General features: G+C 43.4%; 1 protein-coding gene across 5 annotated transcripts in view; it reads left to right on the top strand.

Moving 5' to 3' along the window:
• Nucleotides 1-25,566, top strand: part of SLC4A4 (solute carrier family 4 member 4) — a 183,191-nt gene that overhangs the window by 53,706 nt on the left and 103,919 nt on the right. For all 5 annotated transcript variants that reach the window (XM_081960358.1, XM_081960361.1, XM_081960357.1 and 2 more), the window contains exon 3: nucleotides 3,238-3,396. In XM_081960358.1, coding sequence (XP_081816484.1) covers nucleotides 3,238-3,396 — 159 coding nt within the window. The remainder of the gene's footprint in view (nucleotides 1-3,237; nucleotides 3,397-25,566) is intronic.

Genomic DNA, 25,566 nt, shown 5'->3' with positions numbered 1-25,566 from the left:
ACAGCATAGTCCCATGAGGTCCTCACCATATTTGATAAAAACCCCTACTTATATCCTGTTCGAGGGATGGGGTGGCTCAGTGGCTAAGACATTGAGCTTGTCGATCAGAAAGGTTGGCAGTTTGGCGGTTCGAATCCCTAGCGCCGTATAACGGAGTGAGCTCCCGTTACTTGTCCCAGCTTCTGCCAACCTAGAAGCTCAAAAGCACGTAAAAAATGCGAGTAGAAAAATAGGGACCACCTTTGGTGGGAAGGGAACAGCGTTCCGTGCACCTTTGGCGTTTAGTCATGCCGGCCACATAACCACGGAGACGTCTTCGGGCAGCGCTGGCTCTTCAGCTTTGAAACTGTTGAGCACCGCCCCCTAGAGTCGGGAACGACTAGCACATATGTGCAAGGGGAACCTTTACCTATATCCTGTTTGAGGGGTCTTTGGTGCGCTCTGAGTTTGGTTGTTTTCTTGCAACCCTAAGCTACAAATATTCTCCTACTGCATATATCTTGTTTCTTAGCCTAATGACTTGCTGAGCTGTATCCCTTTGAAAATATTAGTTTGAGTGAAGGCATTCTGATGGCCCACAAAGATAAAAAGCATTTGATAGAGATGGTAAACTTGTTCTTAAGTTTATGGGAAATGCTTATTCAGATCAACATATTTCTAGCCTGCAATTCTCCACCCTAAACCTCTGAGAAAGGAGTGGGTTACAACCAAGACGATTTAGCCACATTAAAGGATTTCCATGTTTACATACTATATGAAATTAAGGAGACTTAGATTCACTTTTAAGTGAAAGAGATAGAAGATGAGAACATGAAGTACATGTCTGATTTAGCCTCTTAAGATGTGTTGCTCAGGATGGCGTAAACCGCATACCTTATGTCGTTAGCTTTTAAAACTTTGTGGCACAGAACAGATCTTCGGCTTCAAAAGTAGCATTGTTTTAACTTCATCCCTGTGTTCACAATATCCATATTGTTGTGTGCGAAGTTATAAATCCGTTGTCCTAAATTCTAAAATCCAGAAGTTCTCGTCATTCTAGAGCAGTGGTGGTTAACCTTTTTGGTCCCGGGTGCCCAAAGTGCGCATGAGAATGCACGCACACATCCCCCAATCCCCAAAATGCAATGCGAGCACCCACACACATGCGCCTCCCCTCCCCACACCCTGTTTATGGCTTCCAAGGTGGTGCAGGAGGCTTTCCAGGCCCCCAAAAAAGGTGTAGGGGGGGCTGCGCCCCATTTTGGCTTTCAGGTTAGTGCAGGTGGCAGAAATAGAGTAGAAAGGTAGAGTGCACTGGTGGGGTGGGGGGAAACCTGTGGAGGCTGGGGAAGGCACAAGTGGCCGAAATGGAGTAGAAAGATAGGGTGCGCTTGGGGGACACGCAGAGATCGGGGAAGCCCTCCTCCCCTCCCCATGTGCAGAGAGACCCAAAGACCAGCTGGAGGGTGGGAGGCCCACATGTATGCTCAGTGGAGCTGGGCTGGCATGCCCGCAAAGAAGGCTGTGCATGCTACCTGTGGCACGCGTGCCACAGATTTACAATACAATACAATACAATGCAATAGTAGAGTTGGAAGGGACCTTGGAGGTCTTCTAGTCCAACCCCCTGCCTAGGCAGGAAACCCTATACCGTTTCAGACAAATGGTTATCCAACATCTTCTTAAAAACTTCCAGTGTTGGGGCATTCACAACTTCTGGAGGCAACTTCTGTTCCACTGATTAATTGTTCTCACTGTCAGGAAGTTTCTCCTCAATTCTAAGTTGCTTCTGTCCTTGATTAGTTTCCGCCCATTGCTTCTTGTTCTACACTCAGGTGCCTTGGAGAATAGTTTGACTCCCTCTTCTTTGTGGCAACCCCTGAGATATTGGAACACTGCTATCATGTCTCCCCTAGTCCTTCTTTCTCTTAAGCTGAACATACCCAGTTCCTGCAACCATTCTTCCTATGTTTTAGTCTCCAGTCCCCTAATCCTCTTTGTTGCTCTTCTCTGCACTCTTTCTAGAGTCTCCACATCTTTTTTACATCGTGGCGACCAGAACTGAATGCTGAATTTACCATCATGGTTCTAGGGAAAAAAAGCGAAAAATGTGAAATGCTGATGATATAGTCACATGGTCACTAACATTCTACCTCTGACATTGTAGCCGCCTACAAAATGGTATTTTATTTTAAAAGTCTATGGGGCAATAAACAGCCTCTTTTGTGAGCCCCACGTTGTGAAGATGGCTAGTTCCTTAAAGGGGATGTCACGGTTCCCCCCCCCCCCATTCAGTTCTTTGTCTCAGTGACAACATGTGTTCCATGATTGTCCAAACCAACTCGGGCACTGTGTTCTTAGACATTTGAAGAACATCTTGAGATGTTCTCCAAGAGATTTGAAATTAGAGAGTGGGGCTAACAGTGACAACTCTTGGATCAAATTCTTTCATCTTTCTCTAGCGTTTAGGCATATTATTCGTTGCCCATTAGTTTCATCAAACTGCACAAACAGGTAGTCCTTGATTTATGACCACCATTGAACCAAAAACATCCATTCCTAAGAAAGGCAGTTAAGTTTTGTCCTGTTTTATGACCTTTTTTGCCACAGTTGTTAAGCAAACCTCTACAGTTGTTAAGTGAATCATGTGGTCATTAAATGAATCTGGCTTCCTCCATTAACTTTGCTTGTCAGAAGCCAGCTGGGAAAGTTACAAATAGTGACCATGTGACCCCAAGACATAAGTGCATGCCAGTTGCCAAGGGTCTGAATTTTGATCATGTGACTGATGTAGCAACAGTTGTTAAAACTGGTCATAAGTCACTTTTTTTCCAGTACTGTTGCAACTTCTACATGAACCTCTAAATGCCACTAAATGAATGGTTGTAAATCAAGGACTACCTGTATACCATTGTTATGTGGAGGCAGAGAAATCTTCCTAAACATTGTTGGGTTATTGGAAAAAAGCTGATTATTGTCTGAAACGGTATAGGGTTTCCTGCCTAGGCAGGGGGTTGGACTAGAAGACCTCCAAGGTCCCTTCCAACTCAACTATTGTATTGTATTGTATTGTATTGTGTTGTGTTGTGTTGTGAATGAATATCAGATCTGGTTTTGCTGCTCATCGGTTACATTCGGCACCTACATGTTGTCCAAAATTGATTCCCCTCCCTTTACTTATGCGGTGAAGCTATATTAATGTCATTTAATACAAACTGAAAATTGTTGAAGAATCTAAAGTACATTTATTTTTCACAGGCCACCATACAGTCTATATCGGGGTACATGTTCCTAAGAGCTATCGGAGAAGGAGGCATCATAGAAGGAGGCCGAAGGACAAGAAAGAAAAAGAGAAAATCACTGAATCAGATGTGGAAAATATTGATGAGGTCGGCGGGCACATCCTCAAGCCATTGAGTGAGTAATGGATTTTTTTCTCAGGAAAGGGAAACTGTCAGGAAATATGACTTCCAGGACTATGTGACACTAACATTCTTCGCAAAGAGAATGCAAGGCTTCTACCTAAAACAGAGGCGTCCATCTTGGGCAGCTTAAAGACCCGTGGACTTCAACTCCCAGAATTCCCCAGCCAGGCATGTTGCCTAGCAAATTCTGGGAGTTGAAGTCCACAGGTCTTAAAGCTGCCAAGTTTAGACACTGACCACTAACATTTTTTGCAAAGAGGAGAACACTTACTTTCCTTGCCGGCTCGCAAATGTGCGCGCCCGTGCTCGCTTGCTTTGCTCGCAGGTGCCCAGTCCACGCGTGCACTTTGGCCTGAAAACATGCCTGGTGAACCGGTCTGAACCGGCTGAATACTACCTCTGAAAGAGAAAAGTGTTCTACCTGTTCTAGGTAGCGGCAGATATTTCTCTCTGTGGGCACAAAGAGAAAATATCTACTGCGAACTCTGCATTGGCGTCAGGAAGGGCATCCGGCCAGTAAACAGCTCCATTCAGTCACCCTGACTCCACCCCGATGCAAGGAATTGCAGGGTCAATAAAAGAAAAAAACCCCAAAGTGTTCTACCTAAAACAGAGGCATACATCTTGGTTAACTTTAAGATCTGTGGACCTCAACTCCCAGAATTCCCCATCCAGCCATGGGAGTTGAAGCCTGCCAATCTTAAAGTTGTACACCCCTGAAGTGAAATAAATGGAGGCAAGGAGATTTTACTGTATTGTCTGTTCAGGATGGATCGAAATACTTGGTTTCTAACATCTCAAATTTTCAGACGCTTTGTATAAAAGTTGTGCAAAATTCACCCAGGAAATACAGATTCCCAAATACTAAAAAAATCACTTCCGAGTTCAAACTTGGGGAATATTTTTTTACAGGGTTTCTACAACTCTTCTAATGAAGACAGCAATTCATACAACCCCACCCACCCCCATCAAATCTCTTTTCGTGAAACTCTTCTATTTATTTTTTTTACCGTGTACCGTATCAGCTATTACATATTTTGTCGCTACATATCCAGAGCAATGTTGGGGCTTCATGTACTTTTTAAATGGATAAAATAAGCACCATTAAAGGGGAAAAAAAACTGTTTAAAAAAATGTCCAGGAAACAAAAAGTACATATTTCTTGTACTGTTGAGATTATAAATAGCACCAGAAATCAGTGTTATCCAGAGCTTTTTTTCTATTGTGTACTGATTCCCCTTCTGTCACTGCTTCTAAGTAACGTTATTAAATCCATGCTAGTGGATGGAAAATACTTGGCTAGAAAGTCAGCATCCAAGAGAAAGTGGCAATTTGTGTTGAAATCTCGACTCCGAATAAACGTTTTATTAGACCAGCCAATAATGGGTATTAAATGCCCACTTTTCTATCCAGCATGTATTAATTTCGTAGCCACTGAAAATAATCCAAGAACCCCTTTCACTGTTGGCATAGCTAATCCTTGATTTACAACCATTCATTTTAACATCTTTTCATCGTTGCAACGCCACTGGGAAAAAAAGTGACCTACAACCAGTCCTCGCATTTACGACTGTTGCAGAATCCCTATGGTCATTTCGGTTCTTGGCATCTATTTATGATGGTTGCAGTATGCCTGACATCCTGTAGCACCTTTGGGAATGCAACTGTGACTTCAATTATTTATTTTGATGATCCAACACAGCCTCTTCCGATGGAAACCTAGTTTAGGGAAGTAATACCCACAGTTGTATTATGATGATTATTATTATTCTAAACCAGGGGTGGAGAACTATGGCCCTTTTATAACTTGTGGATTTCAACTCCCAGAATTCCTCAACCAGTCAGCATTGTGGAGTGCAATGACTGAGAAAGTTTGCATCCAGCTGTGGATTCAAATTGTTAACCCTTAAATACATTTTGCTTTTTGTGTAGATTAGTTAATAGGCTATCCCTTTTAATTGATAAATTTCCGCAGGATTAGGACACCGCTAGTTATTTAAAAAAAAAACATAACTAAGTCAACTCCGCTAACTATAGACCCATTAATCTCTTGGATATATTTAGTGAGCTAAATGCTGGAAGCTTAAGTGGCAAATATTAGGATTGGAAGCTGCCCAAGAAATATATCGAAGGAGGAACAAAATGAATTTAGGATTGAGTAATCTACTGTTAGTTAGAATCTTGTGTTCTAACATCTGGTTGAAAAAGCCTTAGATTCACTCCACGTGGCCTTTGGTGATTGCACAATCGCTTTTGATTCAATATTCAAAGAAATCCCATTGAGAGGCAGTTGCTTCTGCTCATGTATAAATTACGAGCAAAGCTTCCACATAAACTAAGCTATAAGATAAATACATCAGTTAAGATAAGCTAACTTTTTTTTCCAAACAAAGTTTTTTTTAATTTTTTGTTACAAATGTAAAATTCTTTTGTAAACGAAGTGTGGCCCGGTTTTCCCCCTTTAACAATCTCTCATACACACAATTCATTTCACATTATATTTCCATTTCCAATTTTAGCTGTATTATTTTCTTCCCATATTTTCCATCTTAGATTTAATTTTTTTCTTAACACGTAAACAACATCATTATTTGTCCCTTCGGAAATAAACCAAGTTGATCATTTCATTTTCCAACTATTTTCTATATATATATCCTCAAATTCAGTTTTTATATAATAAACATTTTACTTAATTGGTTTCCACAATTAATAATGTTAATATAATTCCCTCACATCTTGATTAGCTACATATCATTACCAGTATCAACATATTTCATTTTATTCTACTAATCTATCCCTTTCTTTCCCTTTTTCCTTGTGTAATCATTTTCTCTTATTTCATCTCTTACTCTCTTTAATGTTCCACTTTCCATTAATTTGTAGATAAGCTAACTTTTATTGTCATTTTTTTACTGTGAGCACATTGGCTCATGTTAAAAATGAAATTCTGTTGCCTTCTCTCAAGAGAAAGTATATATTATCCAAGAAAACCAGGTTGTGGAGAGGATGTGTAGTGTCCCACAATCCTGCTTAAACATTGCTTATAGCCCTGGTGTCAAACCCGTGGGTAGTTTAGTTTAGTTCCCTCCGGTATCCAGTTTTGAAATTGTTTATCATTTTTGTGCTCAAAACAAATCGACTTTCCCATGGGAAGCTTTTCTTGTAGTTAATTCCAAAGCCTTATTTCAGATTTATCTGGACCCTTAATCGGTTTAACGCTTTCTAAAATCAAAGTCTTAATTAGCTCTTTGCTGTTTATTTCATTAAAAAAAAAAGTTCTTAAGCTTGTAGTTAACATTTTCTTCCTTTAAAGATTGAATGCTTTGTTTTCAGACTTGTTCTAAGTTTTCTAATACTGTAGCTGAAAAGCAGGGCAAGGGTCGTTCTCCAAGATCGTGGGTCTGTTTCCGAACGTTTTGTTACCAGGCAAGGTAACATCTTCAGCGGAGTTTAGGGCATGTCATTGTCGGTGTTCTTCTGTGTACAAGGGCTTCAATGTGGGGGTGAGGGTCTGGCGATGGGTCAGGTGTGAGTCGTCAGAGTCTTGGGATGGGTCTTGGGATAGGGTGAGGGTCATTGGGAGGTGAACTGCTGGTGGGGAGTTGCATGGGTTGGTTGAGGGTCAGTGCTGTCTCTGGTTGGCCGTGCAGTTGAGTTGGATTCTGATGGGCTCGTAGAGGGGTTGTAGGCCAATGTGTCTGTTGATGGAATAGTTTGTGGAGTACCAGGCTTCAATGAACACATGAGCTTCCATTATAGTTGTAAGTTGAAAACTAACTGTTTCCAGAGCTCTTGTGGGCGATCTCTTATTCTCTTTCTCCCGAGAGGTTTCAAGAACTGGTCTGTTCTTCATGCTTCACTGTTGGCATAGTCATATATGCTCTCTTGAAGAATTCTTCCTCCTATTCCATCTTGCCCATTTTCATATCCTCTGCGTGTACATCCATTTTTGTTCTCTCCCTATCTCAATATTTTTTGATGATGCTTTGAGTTCTTTAAAACTTGAATTTATTTATTTATATGCATCCCATCTTTGTTGTTATTATTTTTTTACAAATAACCCAAGGCGGTGAATATATCCAACACGCTTTCCTCTTCCTATTGTTCTGACCGAGGCTTCCAAAGAGCCTGAAGCAAACTCCTGGTCCCGACAAAAACCTCTTTTATTAATTTACTGTGAATTCCATTCATTCCCATCCAGCAAAGTCTTTCAAGGGAGGATTTACAGTCACTGACCTTATCTGGCTTGGAGAGCTGCCAGGCCGATCTCTGCAAAACTTGGCAAGGAGCCTCAGAGAGTCACGAACCAATTAAGCGAACAAATTGTCTCCTGCAAACTCCACTCCCCATTCGCTCCTCTTTTAATTCCTCTGGGAGGGGCCATTCATCGTCCACCTGTGGCCTTATTCCCAAGTCGACCCCTGTTCTTTAGCTGTTCCCTTCGTCTGGCAACTCTGTGCATGCACACACTGGGAACAGGCTCCAGCTGTTCTTCTGCCTCACTGATGTCTGGTTCCGAAGGCAGCTGACAACTGGCATACGGCTCTGGCCCCCTTTCTGCCTCCAACACAGAGGCCTCATCAGAGCCTTCCCCAGACTCCAGGACTGGCCCATATTCCTCCCCAACCTCCTCACTCTCCGAATCTGCTGCCAGCTCTGCTGGCAGGCCACAACACCCATTTTCCCCACAACAACCAAGCTGGAGGTGAATTGGGCTGAGAGAGAGAGAGTGATTAGTTGGTTTTCATGGCTAAGGTGGGACTAGAACTCACAGTCTCCTAGCGATTGGCCCAAAGTCACCCAGCTGGCATTCATGGTTAACAGTCTATTGTTTTGTAGCCTGGTGCTTTATCCAGCAGAGCATACTGACTCTCAAAAGGAAGAAGAACTGGGACATGGGAATTCTAGTAAACCACCCTCCCCCCCCTTCCTCCCAGGCCTTGTCAGGAAGGATGCTATTTTTATCACACCTGGCAACTGGATTTGCTAGCTCCTTTCCTAATGCTTATTAAAATTCACTTTGCCTAGAATGACCTGTGGCTGTGGGAGTTCTCTTTGTTAATGAAGGCTGATCTTGTGTTGTTAACAAACAATGCTAATTGGGGATCTATTTACATTCCAGTAATTGGGACAGACCCATATTGATTTATTTAAAATGTTAAAATAGCTAATCTCCCTTTTCCCCGCTGTGAACACTGAGAGTATTTTGATATGTTCTTCTTACTCTCATTATATTTCCTGCTTTTCCTGGGCGACTGCGTTAAAATAATGCATTGCACGCCTTTTAATTAAATTAATGTCCACCTGGCTGTTACAAGTCACATTTTACACTATTTGCAGTATAGTTCACTAGACACCATGGGAGAAAGTGACTGGCTATTTAATACCAATGTATTAAGCAGAACGAAATTATGCTAACCTAATAACAATTAAGGGGAGGCGGTGGCTCAGTGGCTATGACGCTGCGCTTGTCGATCAGAAAGGTCGGCAGTTCGGTGGTTCGAATCCCTAGCACCGCATAACGGAGCGAGCCCCCGTTACTTGTTCCTGCTTCTGCCAACCTAGCAGTTTGAAAGCATGTAAAAATGCAAGTAGAAAAAATAGGGACCAACTTTGGTGGGAAGGTAACAGCGTTCTGTGCACCTTTGGCGTTTAGTTATGCCGGCCACATGACCACGGAGACATCTTCGGACAGCGCTGGCTCTTCGGCTTTGAAACAGAGATGAGCACCTCCCTCTAGAGTCAGGAACGACTAGCCCATATGTGCGAGGGGAACCTTTACCTTTAATAACAATTTACTAAATAACTAAAAATACCAAATTCCTCCCCATTCTCCTGCAGAGTTCTAGACAATACATATGGATAGATCCACCCCCTCACACCCCAGCGAAGTGATTATACAGTCACACACATGCATAAACATCTGGAATAATTATTTGAGCCTGCCAAAAAGGAATTAGCGTTTTGAAAAGAGATGCTTCATATCTCCTCTCTTTCCTTGAAAATGTATCTTAGGAGGCAGACTGAATGCTCAATCTTTCTATTGATTATGGGTCGTCTCTGTGTGGCTGAATTTACCAGATTCATATAAGGTGAAGAAAGCAGTCACACACACACACACACACACACAAACAAACACACACACACACACACACACACACACACACACACACAGATTCTTCTCAGCCTTGACAGCTTTAAGATAAGTGGACTTCAACTCCTAGAATTCCCAGCTGGCATAGCATGGAGATTTGGTTATTTCATGTTTAGGAGCTCTTTTCAAGATAGGTAGTCCTCACCTTACGACCAGGTGCTTAATGAACATTCCAAGTTATGACGGACCTGCCCAGAGCTACTTTTAACCCTACGCTGTACCTATTTGCTTAACGACTGCCACATTCTCCCAACGAGTAAAAAAATAATTGTAACTCCAAATCCAGTTACTTGATGCCTGGACTTAAATTGCAACGACTTAACAACCATAATTCCCCACTCAGTCATGGTTGTAAGTTGAGGAGTGCTGTATCTAAACTAAGCTTTCTGTACTTTCACACACTTCTGGGGATGTAGAGAGTTTTCTTTCAGCCTGGAGGTAGATAATTTCATTGATGTTATTGTGAAAAACAGCTGGGGGAGAGAAAGACCCTTGTGGTCTACGTGCAAACCATGGAATCAACTACTAGATATTGATCTATATTCTTCTGCTCACCTCTGCGTCTCTCATCTCTGGATAATCTTAATATCCCCAGGTCTTTTGAGCTACGTCTGTTCTTAGGTACACTGATAGCAAAGGTGTGGGAAATAATGTCCCAAGTGAATGATAACTATGTGTGGATATACATTTACTACTTATAGGTTTCCAATAATCCTTGTTTTGCTCAAGTGAGACCTCTCCAGGCTCCTGTGTTCTTTTTATAGCTGCCAAATTGGGGGGGGGGGGGGGAAGCACCGTTTCTAGAGGTTGTAAAATATTCCAAATGAAAACTGCTTAGATTCTGACATTCCCTGGTAAACTTGAAAGATTTGTTTTTCTCGCCATGCACATCCGAAATAGACTGTATTGTTTCTCCGGGTCATATAATATACGTGGGTCTATGCATAATTCTGTATTTATTTATTTTGTCATGTTTATATTTAGTTTATGGTCATTGCACCTCATGCAACGAAATTAAATGCCATCTTCAGGGTACTATAAAAATAAAACACACACATCTTTCACATTCTATACAATTGAATTGAAAACCCCTATATTGCATTAATAAAGTTCCCCTCACACATATGTGCTAGTAGTTTCTGACTCTAGGAGGCGGTGCTCATCTCCGTTTCAAAGCCGAAGAGCCAGCGCTGTCCGAAGACGTCTCCATGGTCATGTGGCCGGCATGACTCAATGCCGAAGGCGCACGGAACGGTGTTACCTTCCCAACAAAGGTGGTGCCTATTTTTCTACTCGCATTTCTTACGTGCTTTCGAACTGCTGTGTTGGCAGAAGCTGGGACAAGTCGCAGGAGCTCACTGCCGTATGACCACGGAGACGTCTTTGAAACGGAGATGAGTACCACCTCCTAGAGCCGGGAACGACTAGCACATATGTGCGAGGGGAATCTTTACCTTTACCTTTAATGTGCTATTAAAAATAATACCCTTTGCAAAGGAACATGCTGCGGTCTTGTGTGCTACATCTGAATAAAAAAATCTAAAGTTGAATAAAAATAGAAGCTCCCTCTTGGGTGGGAGGCACTTGAGACAGCCTCTCTATGATCTTTTAACGGAATAATAGAATAACGTTTTCTCTAATCCCACCCCAGGCCACTACCGTGTGTGGCGGTAATTATCTAAGCCCCCCCGAGTCATCGAACGCTATTCTACGCTATTCATCTCACGTGAAACTGCTGAGGGAAAGTCAGAAAGAATTTGCTGCATTGGGTGGCAGGAGTTTTAAAAAGCGAGGCCCAGATCTTACAGACTAAATCTTGTAAACCAAAGAGACTTTGATAGATAAGAGACGAATGCTGGGATTAAACAAGCTGACCCCCTTTGGGAAAAGTGGATTAAACAACCTCTCTCCAGAAATCCCGGGAACTGTGAGAAAGTTTGCAAACTCTGCCGGGCAATTAATTATTCCAACAAATGAATGCCAAGTGTACCTTCTAAGTACCAGTAGAAATGCAGATTGGCTGAGGTTGCAGGACTAGGCTGAAATATAATCAGCTGCTTTGTGACCGAGAGTGTGGTTTGAACTTGCCTATTTTGTGGCGTTGGAAGAGATGTCCATCTGAGTTCAGTTCCATGTGGGGAGAAAGACACTGGATTCATGGAAGTTGCTTGGAAAAAAGGTGTCAGCCATCTCCTCTTTTGGATCTTTGGCCTGCCACAGAGGGGGGGGGGATTATACGGAGTTGGGTGATAGGTAGCCATAATAACATTCTTCTTCGAAACTCAAGGTCATCCCTTGTCTCTGCACCTGGCCGGAACTGGATGGGTGGAAGCTACCAGCCTGGCAGTGGAGGATTGGACCATATGATGGACTTGTGGGTGTGGGGGCAAGATCTTAAACTTTCAACTGGGTGGGGAAAACCAGGAAGCTTTCGGATTTGGGTTTTCCCAGATGTGCCAACATGGATCTCTTAATAAATTGGAATTGAGGAATCCTTTGCCACGGACTCTTAATTTACTTTCGGATGCTATTTGGAACCCTGACAGAAGGTTTATTGATGAACAGGATCACAGGGTTTGAGACGCTGGGCAAAAAAAGGGGCAGAGATGCTGAGAGTGCCTGGGTTTAATGCCCTATGTTGGGCTTTGAATTTGAGCTTGGGTTCTGATTGGCTGTCAGACTCCCATGGGGCCATGCAGGGGCAACTCTGTATAGGTTGTCTTTTGTGTCCCAGGCTTGGTTGACTCTTGCTGGATGATGATGTAATAAAAGGGATTTGGGATTCCTATTATGGCTCTGCCTGAAGGAGGTAGATCTTTGTTATGTAGAATAGACTGGCCCAGGCCTTAATGGCCCATTGACAAAGGGGGGGGGGCTGTTTCTGCCTCCCTTTTAGGGGAAATATTCCACCCTTTTAATATTTCCTAAAATATCTCATTTTTTCTAAGAGAGGGGTGTGTGCACAGTGGAAAAACCAGCCAGATAATTCAATATTTTGTACTATCCTGGGTTTAGCACTTTTAGAGCAAGCAGTCATCGTGAGAAACAGACTTACAAAGAGAGTGATTCTGTGGAGTCCTCCTTCCCCACCTCCTCCTAGTCACTCAGCCAGCTTTCATGTGTAAAGCAGGACTAGAACTCACAGTCTCCTGGTGATTTACCCAAAAGTCACCCAGGCGATTTTCATGCCTGAGTGGGACTAGAACTCACTGTCTCCTGGTGATTGGCCCAAAGTCACCCAGGCAGCTTTCATGCCTAAGTGGGACTAGAACAGGGGTGTCAAACTCGCGGCGTCATGGTGGTGTCACATGACATATTGGGACTCCCCCCCTTTGTTAAACCAGGCATGGGCGTGGTCAACATTTGATGCATCCGGCCCATGGTCTGGGAGTTTGATAGCCCTGGACTAGAACTCACAGTCTCCTGGTGATTGACCCAAAGTCACCCAGGCGGGACTTTGATGGGACTAGAACTCACAGTCTCCTGGTGATTGACCCAAAGTCACCCAGGCGGGACTTTGATGGGACTAGAACTCACAGTCTCCTGGTGATTGACCCAAAGTCACCCAGGCGGGACTTTGATGGAACTAGAACTCACAGTCTCCTGGTGATTGACCCAAAGTCACCCAGGCGGGACTTTGATGGGACTAGAACTCACAGTCTCCTGGTGATTGACCCAAAGTCACCCAGGCGGGACTTTGATGGGACTAGAACTCACAGTCTCCTGGTGATTGACCCAAAGTCACCCAGGCGGGACTTTGATGGGACTAGAACTCACAGTCTCCTGGTGATTGACCCAAAGTCACCCAGGTGGGACTTTGATGGGACTAGAACTCACAGTCTCCTGGTGATTGACCCAAAGTCACCCAGGTGGGACTTTGATGGGACTAGAACTCACAGTCTCCTGGTGATTGACCCAAAGTCACCCAGGCGGGACTTTGATGGGACTAGAACTTACAGTCTCCTGGTGATTGACCCAAAGTCACCCAGGTGGGACTTTGATGGGACTAGAACTCACAGTCTCCTAGTTTCTAGGTCGGATTCTTAGCTGCCACGCCAAACTGGCTCTCTCTCATTGCGAGACACTAAAAAAATACGGAGATGCAGACTACATAGCTAATATTATTATGTTGTACCATAGAATATGCAAGTCTGATCTCATGAGGCTTGGAGTGGATGCCAACCCTTTAAAAGGCAGATCCACAAAACATCATGAGTGATACGATTCAGGTATCAACTAAGACAATGATCTGTTTGTTTTTTTGGGCTTCGGGTGACGTACAAACCCAGCGGTTATTACCGCCTTACCATGATGTGTCAATAAAATCGTTTGTGGCTTGTTCACTCAAGTAAAGTTAAAAATAATAATTATGGATTAAAACTTAATGTGTAAGCGCAGCCAACCTGAAAGCACGAGTAGCATGCTGTATTTTATGGAGCTTTGTTGTGTTTTCAGAGAGGGATGGTGATAATTTTCCCAGCATGTTGATTGAACATACCGCCATGTTTTTGCTAATCGTGGATTAGGTAACTCTTAAGCGAATTGTCGCTGGATCAAGTAATAGATAGTTGGAGGCAGGTTGGAACACAATTCTCATCTGGGTGGCCTCAGACCGATTTAGTATTGTCATAGGTCCGTGTTGGCGAATCTGTGGCGCGCACAGCACGCGAGCCGTTGCACCTGCTCTGCTCCACCGTGCATGCCTGTGCGCCTCCCACCGGCCAGTTGGTTTTCTGGTCTCTGCTGTGCATGCACACGCCTGCATGATGGATAGGGGGAATGTGGGGTGCACGCATGCGCGGGGGCATGCGGGCAGGGCGCACACAGGGGGTCACACGCGCATGCACAGGAGGCGGGGGGATATTGCACATGCATTGCATTATGGGTGCACACCAGTGGTGGGTTTCAAAAATGTTTAGAACCTCTTCTGTAGGTGTGGCCTGCTTTGTGGGAGTGGCTTGCCGGCCATGTGACCGGTGGGAGTGGCTTGCCAGCCATGTGACTGGGTGGGCGTGGCCAACTAGTAAAATGTGGTGAAACTCACTTAACAACGCTCTTGCTTAGCAATCAAAATGTTGGCTCAGGAACTCTGGCATTCGAAGCGCGCAAGACCCTTGGGGTGCAAGGGTCTTGCGCGCTTCGAATGCCAGAGTTCCTGAGCCAACATTTTGATTGCTAAGCAAGATTGCTAAGCACCCCTAACCCTTTAGAGAAAAAACCCAGAGGTGTTCAAACTTGAGAGCTTTAAGACTTGTGGACTTCAATTCCCAGAATTCCTCCTCCAGTCATGTTGGCTCAGGAACTCTGGCATTGAAGTGTGCAAGTCTTAAAGCTGTCAAGTTACAAGACCCTTGCACCCCTAACACTTTAGAAAAAAAACCCAGGGGCATTCAAAGTTGACAGCTTTTAGACTTGTGGACTTCAACTCCCAGAATTCCTCCTCTCGCTCTTCATCTTGATGATGTGCGGACGGGCGGGGGGGAGGGAGCTGGAACCGGTTCTAAACAGCACTGTAGATTTGTGGAACCTCTTCTATAGAAGAGGTTAGAACTGGCAGGAACCCACCCCTGGTGCACACGTGCCTTCGGAACACAGTTACGAAAAGGTTATCCATCGCTGTCATAGTTGTTTGCCTAACATAGGGGTGTCAAACTCGATTTCATTGAGGGCCGCATTAGGGTTGTGTTTGGCCTCGGGGGTGGGCGTGGTCAGAGTGGGTGTGGCCAGCTTGACATCACTCGTGTCGGTAGCATCTGCCCAACCATTGATAAAGCAAGCCCCAAGTTCGAAAATATTCTGTGTCTTCTTTTTCTTTTATCTTCAGTGAGAAACATTTTTTTTTTAAACTGGAGCCAGAATAAGCCTCTTCCTTCCTTCAACATCTTGTTTGTGTTCTGTTTGGGGCATGAGAAAATCAGAGTTCTGCAGGCCAGCCTAATCAATCACTCACTGCACGATATCCCATCCATTTGCTTCCTACTTAAATAAGCAATTATCTTACGGTTAACAAGTAGCCTCTTTTTCCTGGCCCGGGAAAATCTCCAAGACCATTTATTCACACTTGGGTGATGATGAGTCTCAGAATTCATACTCCACAATTTCCTTCTATCTGACCTTATGGGGAGCAAACCTTTGGGGTGCATTACTGTGCCCTTCCTGCTTTGTTGAATTGCAGCTGTATGGAAATTGGACCATAAGAAAGGCTGAGCGCCAAAGAATGGAGGCCTTTGAACTCTGGTCCTGGAGAAGACTCCTGCATTGAGTCCCTTGGACTGCAAGGTGACCCAACTGGTCAGTCCTAGAGGAGGTCAACCCTGACTGCTCCTTAGAAGGCCAGATCCTGAAGAGGAAACTCAAAGACTTTGGCCCCCTAATGAGAAGGAAGGACTCACTGGAGAAGAGCCTCATGCTGGGAAAGGTTGAGGGCAAAAGAAGAAGGGGACGACAGAGAATGAGGTGGCTGGATGGAGTCACTGAAGCAGCAGCTTAAATGGATTCCAGAGGATGGGGGAGGACAGGAAGGCCTGGAGGAACATTGTCTAGGGGGTCACGATGGGTTGGACACAACTTCACAAATAACAACAACTTAGGTGCCTCTACCTTCCTTGCCCAGCAGAAACACACCAGACTCCAGGACTGGCCCATGTTCCTCCCCAACCTCCTCACTGTTCAAATCTTCTGCCAGCTTGAAAGGATGAGCGCCAAAGAATGGAGGCCTTTGAACTCTGGTGCTGGAGAAGACTCCTGCGAGTCCCTTGGACTGCAAGGTGATCCAACCGGTCAGTCCTAGAGGAGATCAACCTTGACTGCTCTTTAGAAGGCCAGATCCTGAAAAGGCAACTCCAATGCTTTGGCCACTTAATGAGAAGGAAGGACTCACTGGAGAAGCGCCTTATGCTGGGAAAGATTGAGGGCAAAAGAAGAAGGGGACGGCAGAGAAGGAGGGGGCTGGATGGAGTCACTGAAGCAGTCGGCGTGAGCTTAAATGGACCTGAGAGGATGGTAGAGGACAGGAAGGTTTGGAGGAACGTTGTCCATGGGGTTGCGATGGGTCGGGCATGACTTTGCAACTAACAACAACAATGGAAGTTGTAGTGGACATACTGGAAGGGAGCCAAGATAGTTTCCAGTGGGAACAGGAAGAGTTGTATCCAGCCATACTCATGATTTACTCATGTAAATAAATTCTAGATTCCAGGTAGTCCTCAACTTACAACCACAATCGAGCCCAAAATTTCTGTTGCTAAGCGAGACAGTTTTTTTAAAAAGAAAAAATTAATTACATCTATTCATGCTTAATGAACACCGTGTTGTCTGGATATTTAGTTTGCTTAACAATACATGAGACATTCTTCATCTCCACCCCTTTCCCCCAACCACTGATAAAATAGATTCCATGTTTGATAATATCTTCTTTCTGTTTAATTCTTAATGTCGATCTGTCCATTTCTGCACGCTCAAGTATTTTTTTTTTTTTTAAATCATTTCTTCATCTCGTGGTATTTCTTCATTTTTCCAGGCTTGTGCAAATACAGTCCTCGCGAGACAGTCCTTAAGTGAATTTTGCCCCCCTTTTACGACTTTCCTTGCCACAGTTGTTAAATGAGTCGATGCGGTTGTTAAGTTAATAACGCGGTTGTTAAGCAAATCTGGTTTCTCCATTGACTTGGCTTGTCAGAAGTCGCAAAAAAAGGAATCGCACGACCCGGGGATGCTTCAACCGTCATAAATGTGAGTCAGTTTGCCAAGGATCTGAATTTTGATCCTGTGACCATGGGAATAAGTGTGAAGAAGTCATAAGTCACTTTTTAGGGCCATTGAAACTGTGAACGGTCTCGCTGAAGGTGTTAGATCAGGGGTGTCCAAAGTTGGCAACTTTAAGACTTGTGGACTTCAACTCCCAGAATTCCCCAGCCAGCAGAGCTGGCTGGGGAATTCTGGGAGTTGAAGTCCACAAGTCTTAAAGTTGCCAACTTTGGACACCCCTGTGTTAGATGATCATTAAGCAGGAGGAATTTGGGATTACTTGAAAGCCATCGATGTGGCAAGTGTTGGAAAGGATATTCTAAATATTGGGAGCCAGAACGTTTTGGTAACTTTAATCGATGAGCAATACACTATGCTGTAACTGTTTTGACTATTTTATCTTACGATGTTATCAACGGCAATTCTCATTTGAAGGAGACTGTTAATGTTGGGCAAGTCCTAATTGTTACTACAGTGAAAATGTAAGCTCAGCATTTGGAGTGTTTTGTAGAAACAAGCAAACCTTTTAATTTTCTAATTGCTGTTGCAATGACCTGTTTCTAGACACCAGACACATCTGGGCATGATTCAGTTACGGCTTCATTATATATTTACATAGTGTTGGAAGAAATGTCCCATCTGGATTCAGTTCCAAGTGGGGGGAAAAGACACTGGGGAAAAAAAAACACATGGAGACTGCTTGGAAAGATGGTTGAATGGTGGACAGGACCACGTGGTTTGAGAGGCTGGGGAAAAAAAGGGCAGAGATGCTGAGAATGTCCTGGTTTTATGCCCTCTCTGGGCCCCACCCCAGAGTTTCCCCGTCCCTGAGCAAGAAATGCACTCTGATTGGCGGTCAGACTCCCAGGGGGTCTTAGCTAAGTTTGTAGGCTGTCTGTCTTTTGAGTCCCAAGCTTGGTTGAGCCTTTGCTGGGTGATGATGTAATGAAAGGGCTTTGGGATTCCTTTTATGGCTCTGCCTGAACGAGGTAGATCTTTGTTATGTAGAATAGACTGGCACAGGTCTTAATGACCCATTGACAAAGATAGGGGCGGGGAGGAAGCTGCAGGGAGCTGCTTTAAAACATGTTTCTCCTTTTCTCACCCAGGGAAATATCATATTCTGCCTTTTTAGTATTTCCTAAAATATTTCATTTTTCTAGGAGAGAGGGGTAAGTGCTAACTTACTACAATAGCTTCCCCCCCGGCCTGAGATGTGTTTCAACAGCCATACAATCTAGCCTTGTTTATCATAACATGGACTGCTCATTCTGCCTAGGTTTCTAGAAATGAGCAGAGTGGAGTTCTCCGCTTCTCCCTTCGGTTGAAAACGGTTTGTTAAAAAAAATGACTTGGAAATAGATAGCGTTTCAGGAAATAAGAGTCCTGAATATCAAAAAATAATCCATTAAGCTGACTTGACTTTCCTCAAGTATGTTTGGACAAAAAGATGTTGGGACCCCAGAACAGGGGTGTCCAAACTTGGGAACTTTTAAGACTTGTGGACTTCAACTCCTAGAATTCCCCAGCCAGCAGTCCACAAGTCTTAAAGTTCCCAAGTTTGGACACCCCTGCCCTAGAAAGATTGTAGAGAAGAGCAACGAACATGGTAAAGAGTTTGGATACCATATGAAGAAGAATGTACATGAGTGCTGTCAGAAGGTGTCAAAAGGGGTATCGCCTGACCTCGGGACACTGCAAATACAAATACAATAGCAGAGTTGGAAGGGACCTTGGAGGTCTTCTAGTCCCACCCCCTGGCTAGGCAGGAAACCTTATACCGTTTCAGACAAAGGGCTATCCAACATTTTCTTAAAGACTTCCAGTGTTGGGGCTTTCATAACTTCTGGAGACAAGCTATTCCAGATTAATTGTTGTCAGGAAATTTCTCCTTACTTCTAGGTTGCTTTTCTCCTTGATTAGTTTCCACCCATTGCTTCTTGTACTACCCTCAGGTGCCTTGGAGAATAGCTTGACTCCCTCTTCTTTGTGGCAGCCCCTGAGATATTGGAACACTGCTATCATGTCTCCCCTAGTCCTTCTTTTCATTAAACTAGACATACCCAGTTCCTGCAACCGTTCTTCATGTGTTTTAGTCTCCAGTCCCCTCATCATCTTTGTTGCTCTTCTCTGCACTCTTTCTAGAGTCTCCACATCTTTTCTACATCATGGCAACCAGAACTGAAGTGTGGCCTTACCAAGGCCTTATAAAGTGGTATCAACACTTCACGTGATCTTGATTCTCTCCCTCTGTTGATGCAGCCTAGAACTGTGCTGGCTTTTTTGGCAGCTGCTGCACACGGCTGACTCCTATTTAAATGGTTGTCCACTAGGACTCCAAGATCCCTCTCACAGTGACTACTATTAAGCAAGGTACCACCTATACTGTGCCTGTACTGCAATGGCCGTAAATATGAACCAGTTGTCATTCGGATGTTTGACAACTGGTTCATATTTACAATGGTTGCAGCACCATGGGATTGCTGCAGTGGTAATAAGTGTGAAAAAAGGTCACAAGTCACTTTTTTCCGTGCCTTCATAACTTTGAACAAACTGTTGCAGGTCGTGGGTCGTCCTGTAGTCCTTGTTTTGTGGAACTAAGACTTTTCTCTTGCTGACGCAATTAAGCAATTAAGTGTTTCACGCATAAGCAAGAGGTTGTTTCATCTTCAGTGGCCTCCTCATCAACCCAGACCACCTTTCTTTATCTTTTTCCTTTTTTGTTTGTTTGGTGGAAATCCTTTGACCTCTCACTATTGCACACTTTGGTCACTCATTAAAAATCTTTATTAGTGTTCAGCTTCTGTTCCTTAAAAGAGATTTGTGTGTGTCAGAAACTGCAGAGATTTTTTATGGGACGCAATCGGCCAGGGGGATCTTCAGAAGACGTTCAAATAATGGCGTTTGTGTCTTCCACACCATCCTTTCGCCTGGCCCCGAGGGAGACGCAATCAAACCATTTTGTGGATTATTCCTGGCTTCCTTTTCATCCAGATTGGAATTTAGATTTACCTGCTTTAGAACAAGGTAGGATATTCTACTCCAGGGCTAATTTGGTTTTAATGTTTTGAATTGCTGGGAAGATACCGGCATGAATTTCACACATTTGCTGCAACAAGAAACTGTGAATTAACCTTCCTGATTAATTATATCATGAATAAAAGGAAAGTATTGCATGTACAAGGAAAAGATGAATAATAATTGGATATATACCCTGTTTCCCTGAAAATAAAACCTTCCTGGATAATAAGCCCAATCAGGCTTTTGAGCGCATGTGCTAAAATAAACCCTCTCCAAAAATATTGCAACACAGCAGCAGCCATGAGGTGACCACGCTCGCCGCCTCCTGCACCTCAAAAATAATAAGACCCCCCCCCAAAATAAGCCCAAGTCCTTATTTCAGAGGTCAAAAGAAAATAAGCCCCTGTCTTATTTTTAGGGAAACACAGAATAGTTGGACATCATTGTGCAAATTACTACTTTTCTTTGCTTTATGCTTTGAGTCAAGTCTTTGAGTCTCTATCATTTCAAACTGTTTGTACAGTCCTAGTGAAAGTAAGGAAGGAGAGACTATGGCTTAAATATTCTCTCAGGTTTAGCCCTTGGTATCTTGGGTTGAAATATTTTGGTTAGTTGACAATTCTAGAACGTAACTCGTGGCCTTTGTTTTCTTCTGCTTCCTTCCTTATCTTCTCCCGTCTTTTACGTTTGAATATAATGATGGTGATTGTTGACTAACCACATTCGGTGACATTTTGAAACCATTGTCTGACAACTGGTTTGTGGTGAACTGTGGTTCGATGCGGATGTTTTAACGTTATCCGTAGCCCCGAAAATGGAAGCGGACTGTTGAAAGAAAGGAGTAAAGCAGAGAGGGCTTTTAGTGGTCATTTTAGAAGATTATAATTGCTGATTGGTGCTGGCTGTCTACCAATCTACCAATCATGATACAACCACACAACCAATCATTCCACTTACTGAAACAAAGCCAGCACCCCATCCCCTCCCACCAAGATTTACAGAAAGACGGCAGCTCCGATCGCATTTTAAGCCCAAGCCCGAAGATGGCAGGTGAGATCTTGCCGAAACGTTGCAAAGACAATCTCAATCCTACATGGGAAAAGACCCGAATACAACAAAACCAGCATACCTACACCCATGAAAATCTACAAACACACACACACACACACACACACACACATACATATACATACACACACACACAAACACACACACACACACACACACACACACAGTTGCAGCATCCAATGATTATGGGATGGATATTTGGGACTGTCTCAGCCAGCTTCTGACAAGCAAAATCAATGGGAAAGCCAGATTTGCTTAACAACCATGCGTTTCACTGAACAGCCACAATGATTCACTTAACGGCCATGACCCAAATGATTATAAAACCGGACACAAAGCTTTGAAACCGAGATGAGCACCGCCCCCTAGAGTCAGGAACAGCTAGTACACCTGTGCAAAGGGGAACCATCTTTCTGTAAATCTTGGTGGGAGGGGTGCTGGCTTTGTTTCAGTAAGTGCATTTACCTTATAGCTGATATTCATCTTTCCTTGCTTTTTTCTTTTAGGCTCCTTGCATTACTGTTTCGTTTGTCATAACCTTTCTTTTAGTGTTGATTTTACTCCTTGTGCAAGCTTCAAGTAGCCAACTTCAAAGCATTAATGGGTTATCTGCATTCCCCCCCCCTGTTGTTTACACAAACACGTAATCAAGTTAACTTTCCTCTGATGACCTCCCTCCTTTGCGTTTAATTGTCTAATCATATGATCCCCTCTTACACTCTACTCATTCCAATTCGTTGCTTATTGGATCCAGATTGCCATAAAATCAATACCCCACAGCTGTTCTTTTTTTTTTTTTGCCTAGTTGCCTAATAACTAACAAGGTATTTAACTCCCCCAATTAACTCCAAAGCATAAGGAAACTAGCACGTAAGTGGGTTGTAAAATACTACTCTAAATGTTAAATGCCATTCAATTACTAAGCACGTTAATTGCTAATGTTTCATTAACCAGAGCTTTAAAGGAAGGGGGGAAACTTGTTTAGGTTGAGCTATAATTAGCTAAGCAGCTTCTGAAAATGACTTTGTTTTTCTAGTATTAAAACTTCCCAGGTAGAATTAAGTCAGAATAAGTCAAGACCAAGTCAAGTTCACTGTAAGTTTTGGGCTTTAAAGTTATTGTTTAAAATTGTACTGTGTTGTATTGGCATAACAGAATAATAGAACAGCAGAGTTGGAAGGGACTTTGGAGGTCTTCTAGTCCAACCCACTGCTCAGGCAGGAAATTCTATACCATTTAAGACAAATGGTTGTCCAATCTCTTCTTAAAAACGTCCAGTGTTGGAGCCTTCACAACTTCTGGAGGCAGGTTGTTCCACTGGTTAATTAATTGTTCTAACTGTCAGGAAATTCTCCTCAGTTCTAGATTGCTTCTCTCCTTGATTAGTTTCCATCTGTTGCTTCTTTCGTGATAGTAAGAACAATTAATCAGTGGGAAAACTTACCTCCAGAAGTTGACCCTGGAGGCTTCTAAGAAGAGATTTGACAGACATTTGTCTGAAATGGTAATCTGAAACAGTTGCAGGAATTGGGTATGTCTAGTCAAGTGAAAAGTAGGACAAGGGGTGATATGGTAGCTGTGTTTCAATATTTGAGGGGTTGCCACAAAGAAGAGGGAGTCAAGCTATTCTCCAAAGCACCAGAAGGCAGGACAGGAAACAATGGATGGAAACTAATCAAGGAGAGAAGCAACTTAGAACTAAGGAGAAATTTCCAGACAGTTAGGACAATTAATCAGTGGAACAACTTGCCTCCAGAAGTTGTAAATGCTACAACACTGGAAGTTTTTAAGAAGATGTTGGATAACGATTTGTCTGAAATGGGGTAGGGTTTCCTGCCTAAGCAGAGGGTTGGACTAGAAGACCTCCAAGGTCCCTTCCAACTCTGTTATCCTGTACTCTGTAATTAATGTCCTTCTGAAATCCCCAGGATGAGGCAATCATATATTTCCTGCTTTGAAGATGGGAAGCTGTCACAGAAGTATTTCTGAGCTCATTAGAGAGGGATCACAAAGATAGACAAACAAGGAAGCTACAGCAGGTGTCCTTACAAAATGTCAACAGCAAAAAAAAAAAGATGGAGTGAAACCGGCCAAGAAATCCTATGCCACGCCATTAAAAAAAAGACCCCTTAGGAGAGATTTAAAGAGGCCATTTGGGCCTGGCTGTTTATGAAGGCAACCCCAGGGATTAACTGTTGATTTTGCAAAACAGAGGGGAGGTGTAAAACAGCAAGGTCCCAAACAGCAGGTGATGCTCTCAAATGTTAATACTCAAGGAAGGCAAGCTAAAGAGGAAGAGAAGCTACAAACACCATATTAGAGAGGCAAAGAAAGAAGAAGAAAAAACATCCCTGCAAACAGACTATACACAAATACAATCCCAGGAACACACAACGGTACTAGAGGGAACTCATAACTGAATAACAGAGTTGGAAGGGACCTTGGAGGAATTCTAATCCAATCCCCTGCTCAAGCCTTGTATCTTTTCAGACAAAGAGTTGTCCAATCTCTTCTTAAAAGCCTCCAGTGTTGGAGCTTTCACAGCTTCTGGAGGCAACTTCTGTTCCACTGATTCATTGTTCCCACTGCCATGAAATTTCTCCTTAGTTCTAGGTTGCTTTTCTCCTTCATTATCCCAAAGGTGCTTTTTCAGGAGGCAACGGGACTTTATTGGGGTTTTTTTGTTTGAAGATCTTTCACTTCTCATCCAAGAAGTTTCTTCGGCTCTGACAGGATAGAGGGAGTCAATCTGTTCTCCAAAGCACCTGAAGGCAGGACAAGAAGCAATGGGTGGAAACTAATCCAGGAGAGAAGCAACCTAGAGCGGAGGAGAAATTTTCTGGCAATGAGAACAATACAATACAATACAATACAATAATACAATACAATAGTAGAGTTGGAAGGGACCTTGGAGGCCTTCTAGTCCAACCCCCTGCCTAGGCAGGATACCCTATACCGTTTCAGGCAAATGGCTATCCAGCATCTTCTTAAAGACTTCCAGTGTTGGGGCATTCACAACTTCTGGAGGCAACTTCTGTTCCAATGATTAATTGTTCTCACTGTCAGGAAATTTCTCCTCAGTTCTAAGTTGCTTACTTAGAACAATTCATCAGTTTTTTGCAATTTTTTGCCCCCCCCTGCCCCCAGGAGCACTCTTTTGCAACAAACGAGGCGTGCAGAGAGTTTGGGAGGTCTGTAGAGTACTAAAACTTTTTTAAAAAATTGACCTCTTCAAAATCATGGTGTGTTTTATACTCCAAAAAATGTGGTAATCTCTTCAAGATTTACAGAGCTGCTGTGTAGATCTTTCCTGTTGACTTGTGCGTACTTTTCATTTACAAAGGACTCCTATAGAAATCTACAATGCAGATTTCCTACCCCTCGTTGATGAAACAAAAGGGGAAGAGAGTATTGTATGAGTGGGTGGTGAGGTGAGTTCTATGCCATTAATTTCATTTTGAGCTGATTCACATGAATGAGTCACTGATTGACTGACTCTTCAAAGCTTTTGATTTGGGACGTGTGGAATGGAAGGCCGTGTATGATTATCACAGCTGAATTAAAAAAATCTACAGCATATTACACACAAAATGTTGCACTGCTGTTTTGTAAACATTCATTTATCATCAGAACTATGGGGTACAATCGTTGTTAAAAGACTGCAAAACTAACTTTGATAACTTAACTTTCGACTTAATAGATTAGAACGTTCTTCAGATCATGGATCGAGTTATCCATTCTGCTTACATCCTGGCTATCTAGGGAGATTCTCAGTCATCCAGGCCACAATTGCGCAAAAGTTTTGCTCAAAAGTTACTTTTTCAAGAGGCAACTGGACTTTCTTGGTTTTCAATGTCTTTGTTGTGGCCCGGCAGCGGCCTACAAAGCTGGCAGCAGATTCGGACAGTGAGGAGGTTGGGGAGGAACCTGGGCCAGTCCTGGAGCCTGGGGAAGGGTCTGATGTGGGCTCTGTGTCGGAGGCAGAGATGGGGCCAAAGCCGTATGCCAGTTATCAGCTGCCTTCAGAGTCAGACATCAGTGAGGCAGACGAACAGCTGGAGCCTGTTCCCAGCGTGGGCATGCGCAGAGCTGCCAGACGAAGGGAACAGCTAAAGAACAAGGGTTGACTTGGGAGTAAGGATGAATGGCCCCTCCCAGAGGAAATAAAAGAAT

This window comes from Natrix helvetica (assembly GCF_964273705.1).
Source record: "Natrix helvetica genome assembly, chromosome: 7".
Lineage (NCBI taxonomy): Eukaryota > Metazoa > Chordata > Lepidosauria > Squamata > Natricidae > Natrix > Natrix helvetica.
Note: the sequence above shows the minus strand (reverse complement) of the source record. Positions and strands in the feature narration are given on the sequence as shown.